The sequence below is a fragment of the Peromyscus californicus genome, unplaced genomic scaffold (genome assembly GCF_007827085.1).
Source record: "Peromyscus californicus insignis strain IS unplaced genomic scaffold, ASM782708v3 Scaffold_16__1_contigs__length_79575227, whole genome shotgun sequence".
NCBI lineage: Eukaryota > Metazoa > Chordata > Mammalia > Rodentia > Cricetidae > Peromyscus > Peromyscus californicus.
Window position 1 is genome coordinate 2,968,705 of NW_026294458.1, and position 24,367 is coordinate 2,993,071.

The 24,367-nt window shown below is 40.3% G+C and overlaps 1 protein-coding gene across 4 annotated transcripts in view; it reads right to left on the reverse strand.

Annotated features, from left to right (window-relative positions):
- Positions 1–24,367, reverse strand: part of LOC128111728 (sperm-associated antigen 6) — a 157,703-nt gene that overhangs the window by 42,058 nt on the left and 91,278 nt on the right. For all 4 annotated transcript variants that reach the window (XM_052739983.1, XM_052739982.1, XM_052739984.1 and 1 more), the window contains 4 exons: positions 18,535–18,740; positions 16,958–17,131; positions 15,869–16,021; positions 12,187–12,378 (listed from right to left, as the gene is read on the reverse strand). In XM_052739983.1, coding sequence (XP_052595943.1) covers positions 12,187–12,378; positions 15,869–16,021; positions 16,958–17,131; positions 18,535–18,740 — 725 coding nt within the window. The remainder of the gene's footprint in view (positions 1–12,186; positions 12,379–15,868; positions 16,022–16,957; positions 17,132–18,534; positions 18,741–24,367) is intronic.

The window sequence follows — 24,367 nt, forward strand, 5'->3', positions numbered from 1 at the left end:
GTAATTCCACTTTTACATAAACGGTCCCACAAAACAATTGCTTTTTTAACACAGAACAATTCATGAATCACCAGCATACATGCATACACAAAACTGTATCTTGAGTCAAGGTAGAAACAATAAATTTCTTTGTTTAAACAGTTCCATTTTTAACACAAATAATTCCAGAAAACAATTCCCAGGTCATTACTATAAATAAACTCAAAATTGTCCCATTGCAATTAAATATATTGTTCATTTCATTAAGTCCCAAAATTCAAATGATAAATTCTGGTACTAGTCTTCCAAATATGAAAAAATCCATAACCAAAATCTTTTTGTAGTTTTATCTCATTGTTTTAAGTTAAAAAAGTTCAAAAAAAGTAAATTCTGGTATCAGGCTTTCACTTCCAAATATGAAGAGACATTTTACAAGCAAAACTTTTTGCAGTTAACAATTTTAGTTCAAACAAGCGTCTCTGAAACTTTTATTCTCAAGCCAGAGACCTTTTTAGGTACAGTAGTATTCTAAACCACACCGTTTTTGATGTTAGCTCAGGTTTTTCTGTGTTGCGTTGATTTTCCACAGATCTCAGCTGCGGATGCCTTGTGCTGGTTCTGGCGTCCGCTACTCTTAGCTTCTTAGTGGCTTCTGGAGCTTTTGAAACCATTCAGACTGCCTAGTTTGCAGTCTACTAGGACACTACTTTCTGTGTCTCAGGTTCTTTCACCATATACATTAAGCATAGATTCACACTCAACATTTACACTTTTTTACAAACTCACATATAACGTGCTTAAGCATAAACTCACACTCAACATTTACACTTTTTTACAAACTCACATATAACATATTAACATCTACTTATTTATACTCCTTAAGGAAACTATAGAAGTACTTTAGCAAATATATTTCTTATTTACTTCTTATTTTCATCTTTTACAACTAGAACCTTTACTTATTTACTTCTTATATTTTTATTCAAACTTATATTTACAAATTCTTATTTAAACTTACATTTACAACTAGCATCTTTACTTCTTACAAGCTTATTACTACATGTCTTAAGACTACCTTAGATACTTCTTGCAAGCTTATATTCTTAAAGGAACTCTATAGATCTATTTTACAAACTTATATAGGGCTACCGTTAGCATATATCTAACTTAGCAAACACCAAAAGATTTCTTAACACAGATCTAAGAAGACAGAATAATTTCTACAAACTCACATATCTTATTTTCATCTTTTTCTACTTCTTACTCTTAATTATTATCACTATCTCTATTAGAAAGATTCTCTTAACTAGACAGGAAGTACATACATCATTTCTAAAGTTTAGAGTTTATAGTCGGCTTTGCTATAAAACACTGGGATGTAGTGAGTGTTGTCGTTATAGAATTGTGATACTTATTGCTAAGGGACTGTAACATTCTCAAGAAAGCCACACCCCAAAGCTGCCAAGTTCTCTCAGCCATTTCGGAACCGGCAGAGATGCACTGTCAGCGGTAAAGGGTTTTTAACTAGAGGCTGTTCCTTCACCCAAATTCATAATAGCTCCCATAAATGCTTCAATTCAGACAAACATTTCTATTACAGCATTACTTTTGGTTTGTTCTACTGAAAAACTGCACTTCATGCTGAGGGTGAAATTACCGTATTTAGCTGCTGTAAAGTTCTATGTAAAATATTGCACAGCTATTAGGTGATATAAAGTATTTTTCTAAAGGAGCTAGTAAAGCCAAAAGCAGCACACCTCCGAACTCTATTTCCTCACTGTTTGCATTAACCAGTGACAAAACCTCAGAAACACTAATCGAGCCACTTTCATTCTGGTTCCTTTATAGGAACGTCATTGGAGCTGACCTTCCTTAGTTTCACGTTCCTTACCAGACCACTGAGCTTCATTCTCCTTTTGTGAAAAAACACAAACATGTCCCCAACCCCATATTAACACAGGATCGGGACCCTTCCATAATCCCGAGCAGGGATCTTTCCATTTCACTTGAGCAAAAGTCACTTGGGTGCCACTGTGCCAAAATCTATCTGCAGCAGACTGCTCACGGACATCCATATTCAAAAAGTTCAGAACAAAAAGAGCATGATTTAATGCATTATGTGATGATTGAGGGTAAATTTTTTCCTTTTTAATTTTATTTTTTGAAGTTGTATTTTAAGACTGCTATGAGCCCTCTCTACAATACCTTGTCCTTGAGGATTATAAGGAATACCTGTTTTATGTATGATTTCCCATTGGGTACAAAATTGTTGAAATGCCTTACTACTATATCCAGAACCAATATCAGTTTTAATAATTTTTGGTATACCCATATACTAAAAACACTTCAAACAGTGCATAATTACATGTTTTGTAGCTTCCCCAGGTTGTGCACTAGCCATTAAAAATCCTGAATAAGTGTCAACATGTACATATCTTAATTTGCCAAATTCTGCAATATGAGTAACATCCATTTGCCATAGATGATTAGGAAGAAGACCTCGAGGGTTTTTCCCTAAGTGAGGGACAGGAAAATATTTTGGATATACCCCACATGGTTTAACTATTTGATGAGCTGCTTCTTTGGTAAGATTGAATTGCCTTCTTAAGCTTTTACTATTTTGATGATGAAGAGCATGTGACTGATGAGCCATTTCCACTTGGGATAATGCTACTATCTTTGTTAACTTATCAGCCATTGAATTACCCTCAGCTAAAGGACCAAGAAGACTGGAGTGAGCTCTAATATGGCCCACAAAGCATAGCAGCTTTCTTTTGTGGAATAGTGTCTTGAATTTGTTGAAACATGTTGACTTGATTGTTGTTAGTTCCAATATTTCCACCAAAACTATTACTATACAAAGGAGTCAAGAACATAGATGTTCTTTCATGAAACATATCCTTCATTAGCTTACTTTGAGAAAAAGCATTTTCAGGATTTAGTATTTTTCACTTCATTAGCTTTAACTCCTGATGTTATCATTATTAGCAGCTGTAATATTTAGCATTGATTTCGTATAAGGGACTCTCAGATGAAGCAACTATTTTTTTAAGACAGCTTTTCTGAAGTTTGTTTCTAGTCTATAAAGCAGTCATTTCTTTTTTGAATGCCTGTTTCTTATCCACTTAATTAGATTTGCAAAGGAATCACTCATTGCAGGCTGTTTGTTCAAGAGGTAAAGAATTTTTAATTTCACATAAGTTTCTTCATATCTAAGACAACGTTCAGTGTATAAACTGCTTTCCCTTGTTTTTAAGGATTTTAAAGTGGCTTGTTTGCTCTTATAGGTAGCTTTTTGTCTGATCTGAGTTCTCAAGAGGTAAAAATTAAGCTTTTTAGCATTGCTTTGAGAAGAAACTTCACTCTGAGCTGTAAAGGTTTTGGATAGTATCGCCATCTTTAGCTGAACTACATTTCCCAGAATGCATTTCTCTCCATCAGCTCACTCTTAAGAACTAGTTTATGGACTCCATTTCCCATAGTTCTTTTCGGGTCTGAGAGTCAACTGGTTCTTTTTTACTGGACTTGCTTACAAATTCTTGCCTGGGAGGTTTTAACAAAGTTTTTTGCTTTTGCAATGGGAGATTTGAACAAGCATTTTACATTTTCAACTATGGGACATTGGGAGATTTCTGTTCTCTGCTCAGCTGGCTTTAACAGGTGTCTCTCCTTCATTTGGCACTGGCCCCGGCATTGAGGCTGGCATTCCTGATAGCAACTTTCCTCCAGGCTTGTGTTTGCCTTAGCAAGCCAGTGAAAAACAAAAACATTTACAATAGAGCTTTCCCATAGCTCCTTCAGAGAGATTTTCTCCCACTGATTTTATTCTCATTTTGCTTGTTCCTTTCCCCCCCCAGATGCAGAGCTTCAGATATCTCAGGCTGCTCTGTTCCTCTGCTAGCTGCCTTTGGAGGTAGGGCCCTCTCCACCACCACCCCAAATCTGCCTCAAACTCTAGCAGCTTTGTCAGGTCATGCATTTTCTGGGGAGGAATCTGTCCCTTCTCCATTTCTTCAGAGAGTCTTTCTCCCTGACAGTTCCCAGTTCGGTCTCAGTTTATCCCCTCTGCCCCAGAAACAGTTTTTGACACTCAAGTGGCAGCTTTTCCTGTTACTGAAGGTAGGGCTTTTTGTCCATTTCTGTTTTCAGGGTCTGTGTGGTTTCGTACAGACTGAAAATCAAGCTTCTGCTTTTCTAACAGGGGAGGTTTTTGCCATCTCTAAACTCCCATTAGGGCAGGTGATTTGCTTCATCAGGCCTTCACCTGGCCCAGTCCCCCAGTGGGTTGCTTTGCTTGTCTGGGTGCTCAAGGACAGAGCTTATGCCAGAGGCAATCATCCCTTAGGGCTACACTCCCTCATCTCAGGGAGTCAGTTGAAACAAAGCTTTTCTCAAAAAGATGCTTTCTCTGACAGAAAAGAAAGCTCTACTCCTGGATAATTCTGCTCTGCCCTGGCTGGGCTCTTTCCCCAGACAGCGTTCTGACTCAGCAGCACAACTGCTTCAGACACAATTCAGCTTTACTGTTTTCCCAGAAATGTCCTTTCTCTAATAGGAAAGCTTTTCTCAGCTTTCTTTTTGCAGCTGTGGACCTATCAACCTGGAACTTGTAGGAAAGTGGACAACTGTGCTGTTCCCATAGGCTTTAGCTTTGTTTGTTCATTAGCAACCTGCCTCAGTTCTGTGCTCCAGGAAGTTTACAACTGCAGGAATCCTAGTATCCCCGAAATGCACTCCAACTCAGAGACGCTGGCCAGTCACCTCTGGGTTTTTGGTCAGAAGTGAGGATACAATGCTAACAAGAGTTTGCATTGCTTCAGGGGATCTTAGGAGCACCTTTTCATTCTGAAACACACACTCAGAAACAAAACCCTTGATGCCTCAGCACTTGGCTTTTTTGCTTTTCCCAGTAAACAGTTTCCTGCTCTATTGGGCTCTTTGTGGCTCTTCACCCTTACTCTCCCAAGCGTTTCCCTCAGGGTACTTTGACCCACTGTCTTTTACTAGCTTGAAGAGAAAAAGCTTAGAAGAGAGGCTTTCAGGAACTCCATCCCTGTCTCCTGCATTGCTGGGAGGATTTTTAAAGCTTGAAAGAACTTGGAGAGGTTTTGCTGTCTTAAGAAGTTGTTTTCCCTTAGAGCTAATCACAGATGGTCCCCATATTAATATCTTCAGGTGATTCTAATTTTTGTCCTTTTGAGAAAGTTAAAGGCTTTAGTTTAAGTTTTTTAAGAGAGCTTTTGAGAAAGATTAAAGCTTTTTAGAGAGATTTTTCCCCCAAATTTTCCAAGAAAAGCTTTTAGTTTAAGAGAAAGATTTTTTTCCCCCAAAAGAGAAACACTAACTTTTCCCAAAACTTCTGAACTTTAAACTTTTTGGCTTTTTACACCCGAATTTTTGCCTCAGGGAGAAAACACTTTCTCCTGCCTCTTGGACTTAACATTTCAGCTGTCCCCAGGTCAAAAGCTTCCATAGGAAACTTTTTCTTCCCCACAAGCTCAAAGAAGAGCTTTTTTTTACTACCCGTAAAGCTCAAAGATTTTTTTCCCCCAGTTTGCGTTCATAGCCCCCAAAGTTAGAAAATTAGAGAGCTTTTCTGTCTATTGCCTTACTTATTTTCTACACGATCTTACACTTGTAAGTTTTTCCTACACTATATTACTACACTATACCTTATATTTATTTTTCACAGATAGAAATTGAGAAAGGGATAGAAGATAGAAAACTTTGACAGAAGAGAATTTTGTGCTGCAGCATCGGACATCCTTCCAGTCCGTTTTCCTTTTCTCTCGAGGATAAAACCCCTGCCCCTCAATAATATATATATATATAAAACACTGGCATGCCACTTTCCACTGGCATGGCTTACTCACACTTTCGCCAAAAACTCTGCAATAAAACTATTATCTTTAGTCCCTATTACTTTGTCTTTAGTTCCTGTTCATTTGTCTTTAGTCCCCCCTTTTTTTGTCTTTAGTCCTTTTTTTTCTTTTTTTTTTTTTAGTCCCTGTTCATGGCACCATTCTGTGGGGCATTTACCCACCAACCCCACAGTTCCCCAGAGTTTTCTTGAGTGTGAGCAGCAGGAAATATTAGATAGAAGGATTTAGATTGTGGAAATAAACAGATAGAAAATAAAGGATAGCCTCGAGAGGGCCTGGAACCTATTCCAACAGATCCTGACTGTCTCTGCCCCAGGGTATTTATAGAGATGCCAAAGGGTGGAGCAAAAGACCTCCCCTCAGCACAGCCAAGTGCAGACCATCTCAGACACCTGCACTCAGGCCCATGGTCCTAATCATCCTCTGTATGTGGACCTGCTGGGTAAAGCCATGAGGAACCTGAAAACCAGCTCCCACATCCAAACTGATTAAGACCTAAATGTGAAACCTAAACCTGCTAGAAGAAAACAGGCAGCACTCTACATGTTATAGCTGTAGGAAAGTACTTTATGAATAGGTCTCCGTTTGCTGAAAGGCCAGGGCCAGCAGTTGACAAGTGGGACTTTGTAAAAGTAAAAAGCTTCTGCACAGATAAAGAAATAATCAGCTTAATGTAGAGAAAGTCCACAGAATGTGAATCTTTGCTATCTCTGCATCTGACATCCAGAATCTTTAAAGAACTCAAAATTAATCAGAAAAACAAATGTCCCCTTTGAAAGATGGGTCCAAAATGTGAACAAAGGATTCTCAAAAGAAAAAAATTTTAAAGGCTAAGAAATATCTCACAAAATATTCATTGCCCATAGCAATTAAAAATGCAAATTAAAACAACACTGAGATTTCATTTTATCCCAGTCATAACAGCAAAGATCAACAAAACAATCAACAACAAATCCTGGAGTGGGTGTGGGGAATGGGACACCCTCATTATTTGTTAGTGGAATTGCACACTGGTGCAGCAGTCTGGTAATCAGTGTAGACAATTCTCAAAGGCTAAAAAGAAATCTATAATATGACCCAGCTAGGCCACTCCTTGGCATATACCCAAAGAACTCAAAATCCTATTGCACAGATAAGTTCAGCCATGTTCATTGCTGCTCTATTCACAATAGCTAGAAAATGGAAACCACCTAAATGTCCTTCCTTTAATGAATGGATGATGAAAATGTAATAACTATACACTATGAAATGCTATTCAGCTGTAAAGAAAAATGACATCATGAATTTCTCAGGTAAATGGATGGAACTAGAAAAGATCATATTAAATGAGGTAAATCAGACCAAGAAAGACAAACACTCTCTCATCAGCAGCTCCTAGCTCCAAATTTTCAGATATAAGTGTGGTTCTCTCTGCTCATCATGATCTTCTCTATGTAACAGAGACCATTAGAGAAAACCACAACCAATCAAACTACAGAGTTTTGTAGCCCAGCTCCAAAGGATACCTCTACTCCTTCACCTAACACTTGGGAAATATGGAATGGGGGGTAGAAAGGTTGTAAGAGTCAGAGGACCAGGGAGTTTGCTGTGAGATTGTTTCTTCTAGGGATGTCCGAAGCTAAACCCATGAAGTCTCACCAATGTGACCACCTAAGCATGAGCCAAACAAGGACAATAGGCATGTTAAAGTGGGCCAGGGAAAGCCCAGGAAGCCTCAGCCCTACATAGAGAACTATAAGCAACAATGCTGAGAGCAGGAGAAAGAGTCTTTCCCAAGTAAGAGCATACCAATTGGCTAACCCATACCAAATGGCCATCTCCAAAGACATACATAGGAGTAACATTATAAAGAATAGACTGAGCAGGTTATATTCTGGAATATAAATGTATAGACATATATGTACATACATACATGTAACAATATCTAATGAAAAAAGAGGTCATGAATTGAAAAAGAATGAAGAGGGGTATATGGGAAGGTTTATGGGGCAGAAAGGAAGGTGGAAATTATGTTATATTATAATCTCAAAAATAAAAGAAATAATAAAAATACAAAAATGACCCAGTTTTCAGATGCGAGGGCTTTTAATATAGCAGAAGGCTTACCTAACATGAGCAAGACCCTGAATTATATTTCCATCACTACAAACTATTAATAATAATAATGACAAAAGAGCTGAATGGACATTTCTCCAAGAATGCATATCAATGGCAGTAAGTATATGAAGATATTCTAAACATTATTGACCACTAAGCAAATTCCAATCAAAACCACAAAATGACAACCATCAAAAATAAACAAGCAAATACTGATAGTGGTGAGCGTGAACAAAACCAGGACACTCCTAATTAGCTAGTGGGAACGTAAAATGGTGCAGTTATGACTGAAAAATATTTTAGTGGTTCCTTACTATGTTAAGCAGTGTTACCAGTAACTCAACAATTCCACTTTTGATAATATAAGCTGCCAAAGGAAGCCTCTCTGATGATGACTGGATAAGACACTGATCATATTTGTCTTTCTGGGTCTGAGTTACCTCACTCGGGATGATTTTTTTCTAGTTCTATTCATTTGGCTGCAAATTTCATGATGTCATTTTTTAACAGCTGATACTCAATTGTGGATATTCTTCTGTTGAGAGACATCTAGGTTGTTTCCAGTTTCTGGCTATTACGAATAAAGCCACAATGAACATGGTTGAACAAGTGTCCTTGTGGTAGGATGGAGCATCCTTTGGGTATATGCCCAAGAGTGGCATAGCTAAATCTTGAGTAAATCAATTCCCAACTTTCTGAGGAACCACCATATTGATTTCCATAGTGACTGTACAAGTTTGCACTCCCATCAGCAATGGAGGAATGTTCCCCTGGCTCCACATCCTCACCAGCATGAGCTGTTATTTGTGTTGTTGATCTTAGCTATTCTGACAGGTATAAGATAGAATCTCAAAGTAGCTTTGATTTGCATTTCCCTCATGGCTAAAATGTGGAACATTTCTTTAAGTGTTTCTCAGCCAATTGAGTTTCCTCTATTGAGAATTCTTTGTTTAGATCTGTATCCCATTTTTAAATTTGGATATTTGGTTTTTTGGCATCTGGTTTCTTGCATTCTTTTGTTGTTGTTGTTGTTTTGTTTTCAAAGAGATTTTTTTATTTAAAAAAAATTTTATTCATTTTACATACCAACCACAGATCCCCTTCTCATCCCTCCTTCTGCTGCTTCCAATCCCCACCTTCCCCCACCCTGCCCCCCCATCCCCTCCTCCAAAAGGATAAGTTCTCCCTTTCAGGGGACAGCAAAGCCTGGTACATTCAATTGAGGCAGGACCAACATCCACCCTCCCCTGCATCAAGGTTGAGAAAGGTGTCCAGCCATAGGTAATGGGATCCAGAAAGCCATCTCATGCACCAGGGATAGATCCTGATCACACTGCCAGAGGCCCCTCAAACAGACCCAGCTACACAACTGTCTCCCATATGCAGAGGGTCTAGTCCAGTCCCATACAGGTTCCACAGCTATCGGTCTAAAGTTCGTGAGTTCCCATGAGCTTGGTTCAGTTGTCTCTGTAGGTTTCCCCATCATGATCTTAACCCCCTTTGCTCATATAATTCCTCTTCCCTCTCTTCGACTGGACTCCTGGAGCTCATTGATATTAGTCCTTTATCAGATGTGGAGTTGGTAAAAATCTTTTCCCATTCTGTAGGCTGCTGTTTTGTTCTAATGATGGTGTCCTGTGCCTTACAGAACCTTTTCAGTTTCATGAGGTCCATTATTAATCATTGATCTTATTGCCTGAATTATTGGTGTTCTAATCAGAAAGTCATCTCCTGTGCTGATGCATTCAAGGCTATTCCCTAGTTTCTCTTCTATCGAGTTCAGAGCATATGACTTTATGTTGAGGTCTTTGATCCATCAAAGAGACTAGAACTTAGGGGCCAGGGTTCCATGTAGGTACCAGCTCAACTTCAGTGAGTTATGCCGGTATTGTCCTCAGCAATGGGGCCCTGAAATCAGTTTGTCTTGGCAGCAGCCTGGGTTGTTTGGGGACTTCCATGAGCCCCCTTTGGGCAACAACCCAGTTGAATGTAACCTAGCCTTGCCACTGGAAGCCTCCTCTGGCTACAAGAGTTGGCCACTTGAGACTCTGTATCCTCCATTACTATGAGTCCTCATAGTAATTCTAGGAAGTTTCCATTGTATTAGGTTTCCACATCACCCCCAAGTGCCCCCCAACCCCAACTGTCTCTCCCAGTGCTCTCTCCTTCTGTCCCATTCCCCCACCACCACCTGATTCCCCCACTCCCATCCCCATTTGTCCCCAGTCCACTCATAAAATCCATTCTATCCCCCCCAGGGAGATCCCTGTGTCTCCCCAACATCCCTACTCTTAACATAACCTATTTGGGTCTACAGATTGAAATACAGAGGTTCTTAAATTAATCTTTGGTGATGATTGCAATTCTGTAAGTATAATGAATACCATTTTAGTTACATACTTTAAATGGGTAAAATGAATGGTATATGAATTATACTCAATAAAGCTTCTAAAAATGAAATAAGAACTGTGAACACAATAGATACTAAATAATAACAAGTATTCTAGAAATAGTTTTGAAACTAACTGTTCCAAAGGCAGACTAAAATAAAAGATTTAATATTGATGCTTCTAAACCAAAACAAATGAAAACAAATATTTTTATAATATACATAGATAGGCTTATCAGACAAAATACTTCAGTTTTTATTGAAGTGTTTGGAATAAGACAGGTGCAGACAGAAAGTAATATCATGTGACACCATGGGAGAAATGCTAACAAGCTGCTCTCTGATTCTCCCAGATTGGACCCAATTATGGATTAAGGAGTGTTTATAGAAGGTGATTGTATTGGTTACTTTTATGTCACTTGACATAAGCTAAAGTCATTTGGGAAGAGGGATCTTGGTTGAGAAAAGTGGCTCCATACGATAGGTCTATAGGCAAGTCCATCAGGCATTTTCTTGATTGATGTGGGAGAGCCCAGCCTATTGTGCATGGTGCCAGCCTTAGGCAGGTGGTCCTAAGTTGTAAAAACAAAAATCAAGCTGAGCAAGCCATGAGGAGCAAGCCAGTAATCAGGGATCCATCATGTCTTCTGCTTCATTTCCTGCCTCCAGGTTTATGCCTTGAACTCTCTCCCTCAATGGGCTATGACCCAAACTAGATAAGCCAAATAAATCCTTTCTTCCCTAAATTGCTTTTGATCACATTGTTTTTTCACAGCAATAGAAACCATAACAAAAATAGTGGCATGCCTTTTGGGCAAAATGCACTTCAGCATGGCCTTCTAGTTTGAGAATTGCCAGAATAACAAATTAAAATACCACAAAACAGTTCTTGATGTTTTCAGATGCACTCTTCCCCAGCAAGATAGTGTCAAATCAAACAGAGTTGACCAAACTCAATTCTAAATCTATAAAACAGCAGTTGATATAATCCAAGAGACTTTAGAGAAGAAGGGGGAAAATGGAAGAGCCCCTTCAACAAGATGCTCAGAGGAACTGAAGTCTGAGGAAGATTTTGTACTGTTAATATCAGGACTGACAACAGTTCATTTTTCAGTTTAATATAAAGAGAAGCTGCTGAAAGCAGATACTTAATTTCTGTTAAATAAGCCACATTTGATAAACTCAAACACATGAGGAAGGAAATCTGGGGCTGATGAGATGGCTCAATGAGTCCAGGCACTTGCTGCCAAGTCTGAAAACCTGGGTTCAATCTGCAGGGAACACTGAACACTGAACACTGAACACAATGGAAGGAGAGAACCAACCCCACATGTTGTTCTCTGGCCTCCCCATATACACCACGGTGTGCACGTGCACACAAATACACACATGCACAAATAATAAGACAAACATAATAAAAATTTTAATAAGATTGCATGAAAATAATTCTTCATAGAAAATATCAACAGAAATATAGACTAAAAACATTGATTTTATAAACAACTTGATATCTATAGAGAGTGTTTTTTAAAACACATGGTTAATCCATTTTTAAAGGAAAGTGATCTCAATTCTTTTGATTTTCAAGACAGGGTCTCACGTAGCCCAGGCTGGCCTTGGAGTCTCTATGTAGCCAGAGACAAGTGAACTCTTCCACCCCTCTTCTGTCTTTGGAGTACTGGGACTGTAAGTGTGTACCACCACACGACTTTAAATTCATTTCTTGTTTCAGAAAAACAACATTGTCCATCAGAAAATTAGAAGATTTTAAATCAGACATCAAAAAAGAACTAGTCCTATATAACCCATCTTCTCAAACCATAAAGACTAAATACTCACTTTCACCTGCAAGTCCTCAGAGCTCTCCGGTGACATGTACAAAGAAAGCAGAACTGGCAGCGTGTTTGTGACCGCCACAGCCCTGGCATGCTCCGGCGTGTGTCTTCCCAGCTGTCCTAAGGCCCAGGCAGCAGCAGCCTTAATGTGATCTTCTGGTTCTTCTGAGAGGCAGATTGACAACTGGGGTACACCCTGCCAGGGACCCAAAGAGCAAGTGTTAAATACAAATCTAGAGCAGACTTGTAGAATCTACCCTGTCTCTCAGACAACTAAGTAAGTCATTTTGGCCTTCATCCCTTCCTCCTGAGTGATTCAAGTAACAGCACATCATCAGGCCTGCCATTTAAGTCAGTTATGTGGCTAGAATCAAATTGTATTAATTATCTGTAACAAGCTAACTTAATTATCCTTGTATCTCTAATAGTTTTTACTCCCCAATGGAGGGACATTCAAAGGAACAACACATGCCACACACCAGGCAAAAAGCAACACTACTGTGACCAACTAAAACTGTTTAGGATCGTAAAGCCCTTATTTTTCCTTGTTTAAAATGTTAACAATGCGGAGCTGGAGAGATGATTCAGCAGTGAAGAGCACTGGCTGTTCTTCCAGAGGTCCTAAATTCAATTCCCAGCACCCACATGGTGGTTCACGGCCATCTATAGTGGGATTTGATGTCCTCTTCTGATGTGCAGGCATACATGCAGACATACATACTCATGTACATAAAATACATAAATAAATATTTTTTTAAAAAAGTTAACCAAGGACTGAGGATATAGCCAAGAGCCCTGGTCTAGCATATGTGCAACCCTGAGTTCAATCTTCATCAACACACACACACACACACACACACACACACACACACACCACATTAATTTTCACCAATTACAGTAAATCTGAGAACAACATTACTATGATAGAATAAAAATTTAATAATATGGGCAAGTGGAATATATCCCACTAATATCTTTCTTGAAGTAGAACTTATTTATTTATCTATTTATTTATTTATTTACTTATGTCAACTTAATTCCAGTTTTGCTCATCCTAACATGATTGAATGCCTCAGCAGGAATGAATCCTTTTGTTATACTAGTAGAACATGCTTACATTTTATATCTTAAGCATTAATGTTAACTAATAATAAAAACGTAACTACCTAGAATATCTCAAACACATCACAGTTCATGTATCAAAGGAAAATAAATTCTAATTCCAGACTCTTGGTGAGCATATTTTTCTAATTTGAGACTTTACCCCAAATTCAGTACCAAAAAAAAAAAAGAAAGAAAATCTCTCAGTATCAGAAGGCCATGACACCAGGTAAAGGTTAAAATTATTAGGTTACAGTTCAGTTTCCTGAAGAGACCTACCATAATTTTCCATCTGTTCTTTCCTACAACTACACACTGCGGCCACCAATACATAAGCTCAGACCTTCTTCAGAGTGAAGTGATGCTCTAAAGAGCACATCCTTGTAGATTTAACCAGACAGAGGCAGAAGAGGGAAGGGAGACAGCTCATGGACCCAGTCCCAGCTCTGCCTTACAGGCTCACTGGTTACGAATGTGCCATGACACAGAGTTACAGACTGCCGTTGAACACTGGGCATCGTTTCCCCTCCCCTTTCCTCCCTCCAAACTTTCCCACACAACCCTCCTTGCTCTCCTTCAAATTCATGGTCTCTTTTATTGTTATTATTATTGTTATTATTATTATTATTATTATTATTATTATTATGAGATTTTCTATTCATTTTTCATGCCAACCACAGATTCCCCCTCCCTCTTCCTACCCCCCAACCCACCCCCCATTCCCACCTCCTCCAAGGCAAGGTCTCCCATGGGGAGTCAGCAGATCTTGGTACACTCAGCTGAGGCAGGTCCAAGCCCCTCCTCCCTGCACCAAGGCTGTGCAAGGTGTGACACCTCAGGCACTAGGCTCCAAAAAGCCGGCTCAAGCACCAGGGACAAATCCCGATCCCCCTGCATGGGGACCTCCCAAACAGTTCAAGCTAAACAACTGTCTCAAGTATCCAGAGGGCCTGGTCCAGTACCATGGGGGCCATGGTCTCTTTTTTCATTAATTGCTGTTAATGTGTGTATGTGTGTATGTGTGCATGCATGTGTGTATTCCTAAATACATAAATACATCTACCCCATTGGTGTAATTTTGCTTGTATGTATATGTTTTCAGGGCTGACTATTTGGGATTAGAAAATTGGTCTGCAGAAGGGGGAAATGATGTAATTACATTATAATCTCAAAAATTTTTAAAAATGGTTTTTTGTTTGTTTGTTTTTTGAGACAGGGTTTCTCTGTGTAGCCCAGGCTTTCCTGGAACTCACTATGTAGATCAGGCTGGCCTTGAACTCACAGCGATCTGCCTGATGCAGCCTTCCAAGTGCTGGGATTAAAGGTATGCACCACTACTGCCTGGCAAAAACCAAACAAACAAACAAAAAGCAGTTTAAAAAAAATAAGCATTGTCACTAGGACAAGGAGAGTGCTATGCGGCTTTGTGCTTTGTCTCAAACTACTGCCACCACTTTGATCTCTAAGAAACTGAAAAACCAAAGGAAAAGCTGGCAGCCGAGGGGATGCTTCCTGGTTGCTTGAGCTGGAGCCCAGGAGTCAGCAATTGCTGCACTTTCATCACTGTCCCCACGTGGAAACCAAGAGCAAAGACCCTTGTCAAAAGCTTGCAGCAACTCCTCTAGTCACTATCAACACCTGTGATAACGTAAGAACAGCAGCAGAAGAGCAGGATAGAAGGGCAGAGGCTGCTCATATTCTGATCAGTGGAATGGTAAAGCACTCACGTTCCTATTTAACACACAGCAGCAAGTCCTGTGTGCTGCCGAGACCAGACACCTCAGAAGCTCACCACACACTGTGATCACACAGCCTCTGAAGCATTCTTCAGGAGATCGATATTTTTGCACCAACATATTTTATGAGCATCTACTATGGCCCCAGGCTGCACTACATTGTGAGTTTATACGAAGTCTTAGATTGATATAAGTCAAAAAATAAAAATAAAAATATCCCCCAGAGCAAAGAAACAAGAGCAAACACTGCTGTCGGCCGCCGTGTGCGCTGTCAACCTGGACCTGAGGAAGGAAACCTGTTCTGAGAGGCCTGTGCTCTCCACAGCCAAGCGACAGGAAGGGAGGCACGCAGAGACCACTGAGAACAGAGAAAATGATTAATGGTCAAATCGTTTATGATGGGTTTTTTTTACTTGGTTTTGTTCTGTTTGGTTTGTTAAGACAGGGTCTGACTATGAAGACCCACCTGACTTGGAACTCATGAGATCCAAGTGCTAGGATTAAAGGCATGTACCACAATCCAGCTATGATGTTTTTAACCACAGTGTGCTTTGCATGTTTGTAAATAGGCAAATTAATATCCATATATATATACACATATAACTGTAATACTCAAAGGTGGTAATAATTATTGATACCAGACACTGAATAGGACAACATTTTCTATTACTTCAACCTTTCTTCAAGGTTCACTGTAGGAGACAAGCACTGAATTCAACAGTAAAACAACTGGGAAAATGGGTGAGTTTTGCTCTGTTCAGTTGTTTTTTTCTCTTCTGATGGAGAACATCCATTTATGGTTCCACTATAGAACAGCCAACTACATCACCACCAGTGAAGAGCACACACCTTGGAGATGATCACCGCCATGGCCAGGTTCTCAGAGTGAGCGGCCACGTAACCCAGCATCATGATGCCAGGCAGCCGTATATTCCCTTTGCAGGACCCGATGCAGTCAATCATGGCAGCCACACCTCCTGCATTAACAATCAGCTGAGAAAGCTGAGGAAAAAAGAAAAGCCCAGATAACGTAAGATGATCTTTATTGACCACACTTTATTTAGGACTTAAAATAAAACTGATAAAATTGAAATATGACTGAGAGAAACTATTGTACTTTCTAAAGAGGTACACAAGTATAACACTCTTGCTGTTTACAGGTACACTCACTGAGAGGAACCTTATTCTGTAGTTCAGTTTTCTTCTCATCAATGGGACAAGCTTTATCCCTGTTGTAGTGGATGTTAAAATCCTTCACCTAGACACTAAGCTTAGAGCTAGCTCATAACTAGCTAATTACTCAGCTAATATTAATGGCTGAAAGCTCAGACACTTGGAATAGTCTAACCCACTTGCCCCTTTGCTGGCAGTGACTAGTAAGCTGAGCTTACTTCAGTTATGGAAAATCTCATGCAAATAAAGATCAATGAAGCACAATGTGTAATAAATTTATGTGTAATTTATTATTAAAAGTGGTTAAGCAATGCTTGTACAGAAAAGGTAAAACTTCAGAATGAACACAGGTTTTCTTTGTGTTTGTTTTTCCCATGTAAATCTACAGTACTGATACAGGCCAGGGGATCTTTGTGGTCTGAACCAACCTAGAAATGTAACATATCATTTCATTGCTCCTAGCTGACATAAAATGCTAGGGATGGCAGAGGCCCACAGTCCCTACACCTAGAAATGGAAAACTAGAAGTGATTAGAAGCTAGATTTTAAACTCCAACTACATTATACAATCCAGTGGTTCTCCACTGGAGGGCATTTTACAGCCTGCAGACCATTCAGCAATGTACAAGTTGCCTTGTGAGTGTCACCACCTGAGAGAGGGGGACTGCAGTCATCTTGTGGGCAGGGGCCAGGAATACTGGTGCTCGCTAAAACTAAGTATAATTGCAACCTGAAGTTCACTTTCCGCTGTTGGTTTGTTTTTACCTTGGGCGTATGTTTTGCAATCTCTCTAATTAAAGTACAAGCATTCTTCTTCACATATTCATCTTTGTCCTTCAGACAGGTGAGCACAACTGGGAAAATCTCTGCTTCAACAACCATCTCTGCCAAGTCCACAGAATGCTTTGCAATTTGACTGAGAGCTGAAAGGACTTGACGCTGTTGAGGAAAGAAAAAAAGAAACATTATACAGAATCCAATAGTCTACCTTATAATTCAGATGTAGTTTTAAAAGACTTATAATATTCCCATGCAGTGCTTCATAGGCATGAAGAAATCACGGAGAGCAGTTGAGGTGTGGCATTGTGTGGAAGGGTTAGAGCCTCCCTGAGGGGAGGCCAGGAAGCTATTGGTGAAGGCGCAGCTTTCACTGCAGTGGAAGCCTTAGGACTGAAGGGGTCATTGGGCAAAGCTGAGGCTGGGCACCATGGGGCAGGGTCGGAATTACTGAAGAAGCCAGGAGAGGCCATCAGTGAAGAGACAGCCTCAGTTCCAGCAGAGACTCCAGCATATTGGAGCTACAAAGGACAGGGCAGGTGTGGAGTGAAGCTGGCCTGCGCCTACCAGACAAGCTGTGTGTGCTGCGGACGGCAGAGCTGGGGAAGTACCTTTGGAGACCAGAAGACCAGGAGTCAATCAAAGATATCAGGCACTGAGCTATACTGTAGGAGTTTGGTTTTGCTTTGCTCTGATGTGCCCTGGTTTTTCCATCTTGGAATAAGAAAAGTAAGTGACATTTTTTACAGGAGCCCACAGTTAGGAGACTCTGGATTTTTAAAGTGACAGTGAAGTTTTAAAGTGTTGGAGTTTCTGAAGGTTATGGGACTTTAGGAGTTGTTCTATATTTATAATATATTAATATATTATATTAATGTTAGATCTGAGGGACAAACAAGAAAGAAAAGGTTACGGTTTAACATGATGTGCTTATATGTCATAGTTGACAAGAATGGAATGTCATAGTTAGCTTCAGCTGTCAACTTGACACAAACCTACAGTCACCTGGGAAGAGAGAACATTAAATGAAGAACTGAACAGATTGGATTGGCCTATGGACATATCTGTGAGGCAGTTTCTTAGTTGCTAATTGACGTAGGAGGCTTCAACTCACTGTGGGCAATGCCATCCCTAGGCAGGTACATCTGGGCTGTATAAGAAAGGAGCAAGCAGGAAAGCGGGCCAGTAATCAGCTTTCCTCTGTGGTCTCCAGTACAGTTCCTGCCTCTAGTTTCCAGCCATGAGCTCCTGCCCTGGCTTCCCTCAGTGATGGACTCTACCCTGTAGACTAAAGAAACCCTTCTTCCCCCACGTTGCTTTGGTTGTGGTGTTTTTTAATCTAAGCAGCAGAACAAATGAAACACAGTTTTCCCAATCATATCTTTACTGTATAATCCTTATAGCACTATTTTCATATATTAAAAGACTAACTACATAACATATTTGTATGCTTTCAATTATATTTATTAATTCTTTTTACTATATAACATCAATATGTACATATTTTCATTTTCTTAGACTATAAAAGCACTGGCTTGTCTGTCTCTTAACCCTAGTTTCATTACCTTCAATTTTGCATCAGGGTTGAGGATCATCTGGGCTAAGTGAGCAATAGCTCCAGCATCCACCACTGTCTGTGCTAACTCTGGAGAATGCTTGGAAATATCACTGAGGGCAGAGGCAGCAATCCTTTTCAAAGCAATTTCTGGCTCCTGGATACAAAGAACTAAAAGAGGAATTGCTCCTGCATCCACCACAGCTTGAGATAATTCTGTGGGTCCAAGAAAAAATAGTGAGTGAGTGAGTATAGGTGACTGACTCTTGGGCAAGCCATTTTTCATACTGACAGGTACAGCAAATAAAAAGGATGATGGTATATTTGACTCTGCATTTTAAGTCAGTAGATGGAGTAGGTAATCGCCGTTTCTCTCACATACAACATCCACTTGAGAGAAACAAAAAAGAACTCCAAGCATTATTTATATAATTCACTAATATAATATTCATATTCTATGTTAGTTATTGACCATTGGGCATGGTGGCACATGCCTCTTAAAAAGGTAAGGCAAAGCCGGGCGGTGGTGGCTCACTCCTTTAATCCCAGCTCTCGGGAGGCTGAGGCAGGTGGATCTCTGTGAGTTCAAAGGCAGCCTGGTCTACAGAGCAAGTTCCAGCACAGGCTCCAAAGCTACACAGAGAAACCCTGTCTTGAAAAACCAAAACAAAAAGGTAAAGCAAGAAGTCCAGGAGTTCAAGGCCAGTCTCAGATACATGTTTAAGGTTAGCCTATGCTACAAGAGGCCCTGACTCAAAAAGAAACTCACACCACACAGTTCAAACACTGACCTTAGAAGAACCTAGCTAGAACTGCCCTTGAAGCCTTGTACCTGAGGACTAGCTCTCACAGTATCAGAAGGTGCTATGCAAGTGGCCAAAAGAAAAAGCAATCAACAGTGCTACCAGCTGTAAAGCTTGTGAACCACAATAATGTCCAACCCAACAAGATGTCCTTGATAGTGCAATAGTGGTGCTTTTATCTTGTGGGTAACCAACAGCTCTCTAATTAGATTTAAGGTCTAATTAAACAACTAGTACTGGCTAGAGAGGTTATAGAGACCCTAGACCCCGCCATTTTCCCAAACCAATACAATCAATAACTGTATTCTAAGTACTTGTCCTTGTTCTTGGCAAAGGAAATTTTTATAGAGATCATGATTGGTTAAATGTGGAGAATAACTGACCAACCGTGGGAAACCTAACCCCAAATGATATATCCACATTGCAACTCCTATACCTGAAGATGGGGGGGGGATCACAGAAGAGGTGGCAGAAAGATTGTAAGAGCCAGAAGTCCACCACATCTGCTGCAAGATTGTGTCTTCTAGGCAAACGGTACCTGTGAAACCTCAACAATATAGGTCTTGCCAAAACAAGACTTGCATAATAACGATACAAGCTGACATACCAAAATGGATAAGGGAGATTTCGTAAGACCCCACCCTAGATGAAGAGCTACAGGCAAACACTGGTTGCTGAGAGAAGCAGAATCAGTTTTCTCCATGGACAAGCTCCCTGATTGGTTATCTAATATCAAGTGTTCAGCCTTAAGTATACATACAGAAGAGCAACACTAGATAGATTCAATATGGTGTGTGTGTGTGTGTGTGTGTGTGTGTGTGTGAAACAATAAAAATTAAAGAAGAAGCCGGGCGGTGGTGGCGCACGCCTTTAATCCCAGCACTCGGGAGGCAGAGCCAGGCGGATCTCGGTGAGTTCAAGGCCAGCCTGGGCTACCAAGTGAGTTCCAGGAAAAGGCGCAAAGCTACACAGAGAAACCCTGTCTCGAAAAACCAAAAAAAAAAAAAAAAAAAAAAAAAAAAAAAAAAAAAAAAAAAAAAAAATTAAAGAAGAGGTCATGAATTTGAGAGGAAGTATAAGTGTGTGGTAGGAGATGTATGGGGAAAGGGGGTAAAAATGATAAAAATGCAGTCTCATGTATGAAATTATCAAAAAACTAAAAAGTTCAAGTTAAACAAAAAAAGTCCATTTGACTTAAATTATATCTTCTTAATATGTGTCTACTGGAATGCAACAGGCCTAACATTTCATGAAAATGATACTAATTCACCAACTCACGTGTTTCCAGTCTCATATGTGGTTTCTAAAAGTAAACTACAACTCTTTAAAAGTACTATTAGGGCTGGAGATGGAGTTTAGTGCAGAGCACTTGCCAAGCATGACTGAGGCCCTGGGTTCCACCCCCAGCATAAATAAATAAACAAATAAACCATTAACAAAAACATAAACATCTTTTGTAAAACAAATTATTTCTCTTTATACTCCAACACATTTTATCCTTTTTTTTTCAGAGCTGAGGACTGAACCCAGGGCCTTGAGCTTGCTAGGCAAGTGCTCTACCACTGAGCTAAATCTCCAACCCCCACATCTTATCCTTTACTGGACATAAGAGGGGCAGCTGCACGTTTGAACTCACAGCAGTTACGACAGTCTATATAGACAGGACCTGTGCAAGCTTAGCCAGACAAATTCCAACATGGAGAGGGGAGGTAAACAAGAAGTCCCATCCTTAGCCAAGAAGCTATTGGCAATTGATAGCTGCTAGGAGAGGCAGAGTTGGTTTTCTTGTAGAGTATATCTCCTAGTAAGTTGAGCATTTTCCAGCTAAAGGCCACGCATCAGGAATATATGAGCAGCAGAAATTGAACTTCATGGATATATATAAAAAAAAGTGACATAAATTTGGGTAGATATGGAAGGGTTGGTGTATCTGGAAGGAGCTGAAGGAGGGGTGAATGTGATCAAAACACATTGAATGAAATTTTCAAGCACTAATTAAAAAAACTAAGCATGACAGGGTATTTGATCATTCTTTTTAAGGATAATTTAAAGAATTTTTAATTTAAAGAATTACTACTATTATGGCTAAAAAGATAGTTCAGTGGTTAAAATGACCCAGGTTTGATTCCCAGCAGCAACATGGCAGCTCACGCAATCTGTAACTCCAGTCCCAGGGGATCCAACACTCTCTTCTGGCCACCACAGTACAGCACACATGTAGTACACAGACATACATGCAAGAAAATACATAAAATAAAAATGAAGGTGTTGTGGAATAGAATATTTGTTTAACTATGTAAAGATGTGTTGCATCTGTTTAACTATGTAAGGATGTGTTGTTGTTTTTCCATACCTGCCTAAGGTACCTGATTGGTCTAATAAAAAGCTGAATGTCCAATAGCTGGGCAGAGAAGGGATAGGTGGGGCTGGTGGGCAAAGAGAAAAAGGATGCCAGCCAGCCAGAGATGGAGGAAGCAGAAAAACAGGATGGAAAGTATGTTGAGGTAAACCAGCCTCCAGGCAGCACAGAGATTAATAGAAATGGGTTGATTTAAGTTAAAAAAAAAAAAAAGCTAGTTAAAAACAAGACTAAGCTAAGGCTGAGCATTCATAATAATAAGTCTCTGTGTCATGATTTGGGGGCTGGCAGTCCAAAAAAAAGCCTATTACATGAAGGTTTTGTTTGTTTGTTTTTTTAATTTCTAGGGCTGGAAAGATGACTCAGTGGTTAAGAGTGCTAACTGCTCTTTTAGAGGACCAGAGTTTGCTTTGCAGAACCCACAGCACACAGCTCACGACTCCAGATTCAGGGAGTCTTACAACTTTCAGGCTTCTGTGGGCACCTACATATATGACATATACTCAAACAGACACATACATGTACATAAAATTTTTAAGAATTAGTATTATATACTAGAAACATCCATTTATTCATACTTTAGTTGCTGCTTTTATTTATGCCCTTATTTAATTTAAAAGGTTATCTTTTACATTTATTAATTTATTTTGTGTGTGTGTGTGTGTGTGTGCTTGTGTGTGTGTGCATGGCATACATGTAGAAGTCAGCAGAAGGCTTGTAGAATCAGTTGTCTGCTTTGACTACGGGGGTTCTGTTAATCAAGCTCAGGTTATCCGGGTTAGCAGCAGCCCCCACCTGCTAGGCCCCCAACATTACACTTTCAAATGTTAAAGGTTGCTGCATTGGCAGCATTTTTAGATGTAATAGAGAATGACCTTGCATGAATATTAAGCCGTTTATTACACACAGCTAGAGAACTTAAGGCAGTCTCTGACAGCCCAGTGTTTCCAGTACAGCAATAGTTGCCCCTGATTACCTCGTCACAGTGGGTAAAGGAACAAGGCAGGCTTCTCCCCCGGAGCTGCAGGAAGCACACGAGGTGCCATCCCTTAACACTTCTCCATCTCCTGGAGCTTTCTGTAATCGTTTCTAACACACATACCATTTTTAAATAATAGCAATATGTGAAACTGGGATAAACAAGAGTTTACTTCATAACTCTTAAAATGTCTGTGCTAGGGACAAATAGCCAAATGAATGGAAACACATGAACTATGAACCAATGGCTGAGGGGTCCACACTGGATCAGGCCCTCCGAATGGGTGAGACAGTTGATTGGCTTGATCTGTTTGGGAGGCATCCAGGCAGTGGGACCAGATCTTGTGCTCATTGCATGAGTTGGCTGTTTGAAACCTGGGGCCTATGCAGGATTGTTTGGCTTGGCCTGGGAGGAGGGGACTAGACCTACCTGGACTGAGTCTACCAGGTTGACCTCAGTCTGTGGGGAAGGCTTTGCCCTGGAGGAGATGGGAATGGGGGGGGGCCTTGGGGGGAAGGTGAGGGGGACGGGAGGGGGGAGAACAAGGGAATCCGTGACCGATATGTAGAACTGAATTGTATTGCAAAATAAATTAAAATAAATTTTAAAAAAAAGAAAAAAAATTAAAAAAAAATGTTTTAATAAAATTAAAAAAAAAAAAAATGTCTGTGCTTCCATAGGACCTGCCTGGAGTTTTTGGCTTATTTGGTTCTTTTCCTAGCACACTGGGGCTGGACTGACTTGTACCGATTTTGAACCAACAGCTGTAAAGTGAAATTGATCAAAATCTTTACCTTTAATAATCAAAAGTCTCAGTACAATGTAGCTAAAGTTTTCCTGCCTGGCCCACAGTCAGGACAAATCTCTGCCACCCGCCAGTCCCACAACCGCTCAGACCCGACAAAGTAAACACAGAGACTTATATTGGTTTCAAACTGTATGGCCGTGGCAGGCTTCTTGCTAACTGTTCTTACAGCTTAAATTAATCCATTTCTATTAATCTATACTTTGCCACGTGGCTTGTGGCTTACCGGTACTTTACATCTTCCTTGTCCTGATGGCGGCTGGCAGTGTCTCCCCCACCCACCTTCCTGTTCTCTCAATTCTCCTCTCTGTTAGTCCCGCCTATACTTCCTGCCTAGCCACTGACCAATCAGTGATTTATTCATTGACCAATCAGCAACACATTTGACATACAGACCATCCCACAGCAGTACAAGTTTAAGGTTTACAAAAGAGAACACAGGTAAAAAGGAGGACTTTGAAGATCAACAACATTCATCAAGTTAGCGCCAACACTGGATGAGCGGGATTAGAATTGACTCAGATCAGTGTCTCACGCAGACATCACCAGAGGAGCTTCCTCTTGCACTAGATGGGAACTAACAAAGAGACCCACAACTGAACAATATGCAGAGACTGAGAGACTTTGGGACACTCAGTCCCAAATGGTGTGTCTCGTCAAACCCCTCCCTTCAGGGCTCAGGGAGTTATGAGGAAGAGGAGGCAGAAAGATTGCAAGAGCCAGAGGGGATGGATGACTCCAAGGAAACAGTGTCTTCCAGACACAACGGATGGACACACATATGATCTCAGAGACTGTGGCAGCATGCACAGTGCCTGCAGAGGCTCAAGTCCGTGGGGTTCGAGCACTGAGACAGGGAAGTAAACAAGACCTCCCATCCCAACCAAGAAGCTATCT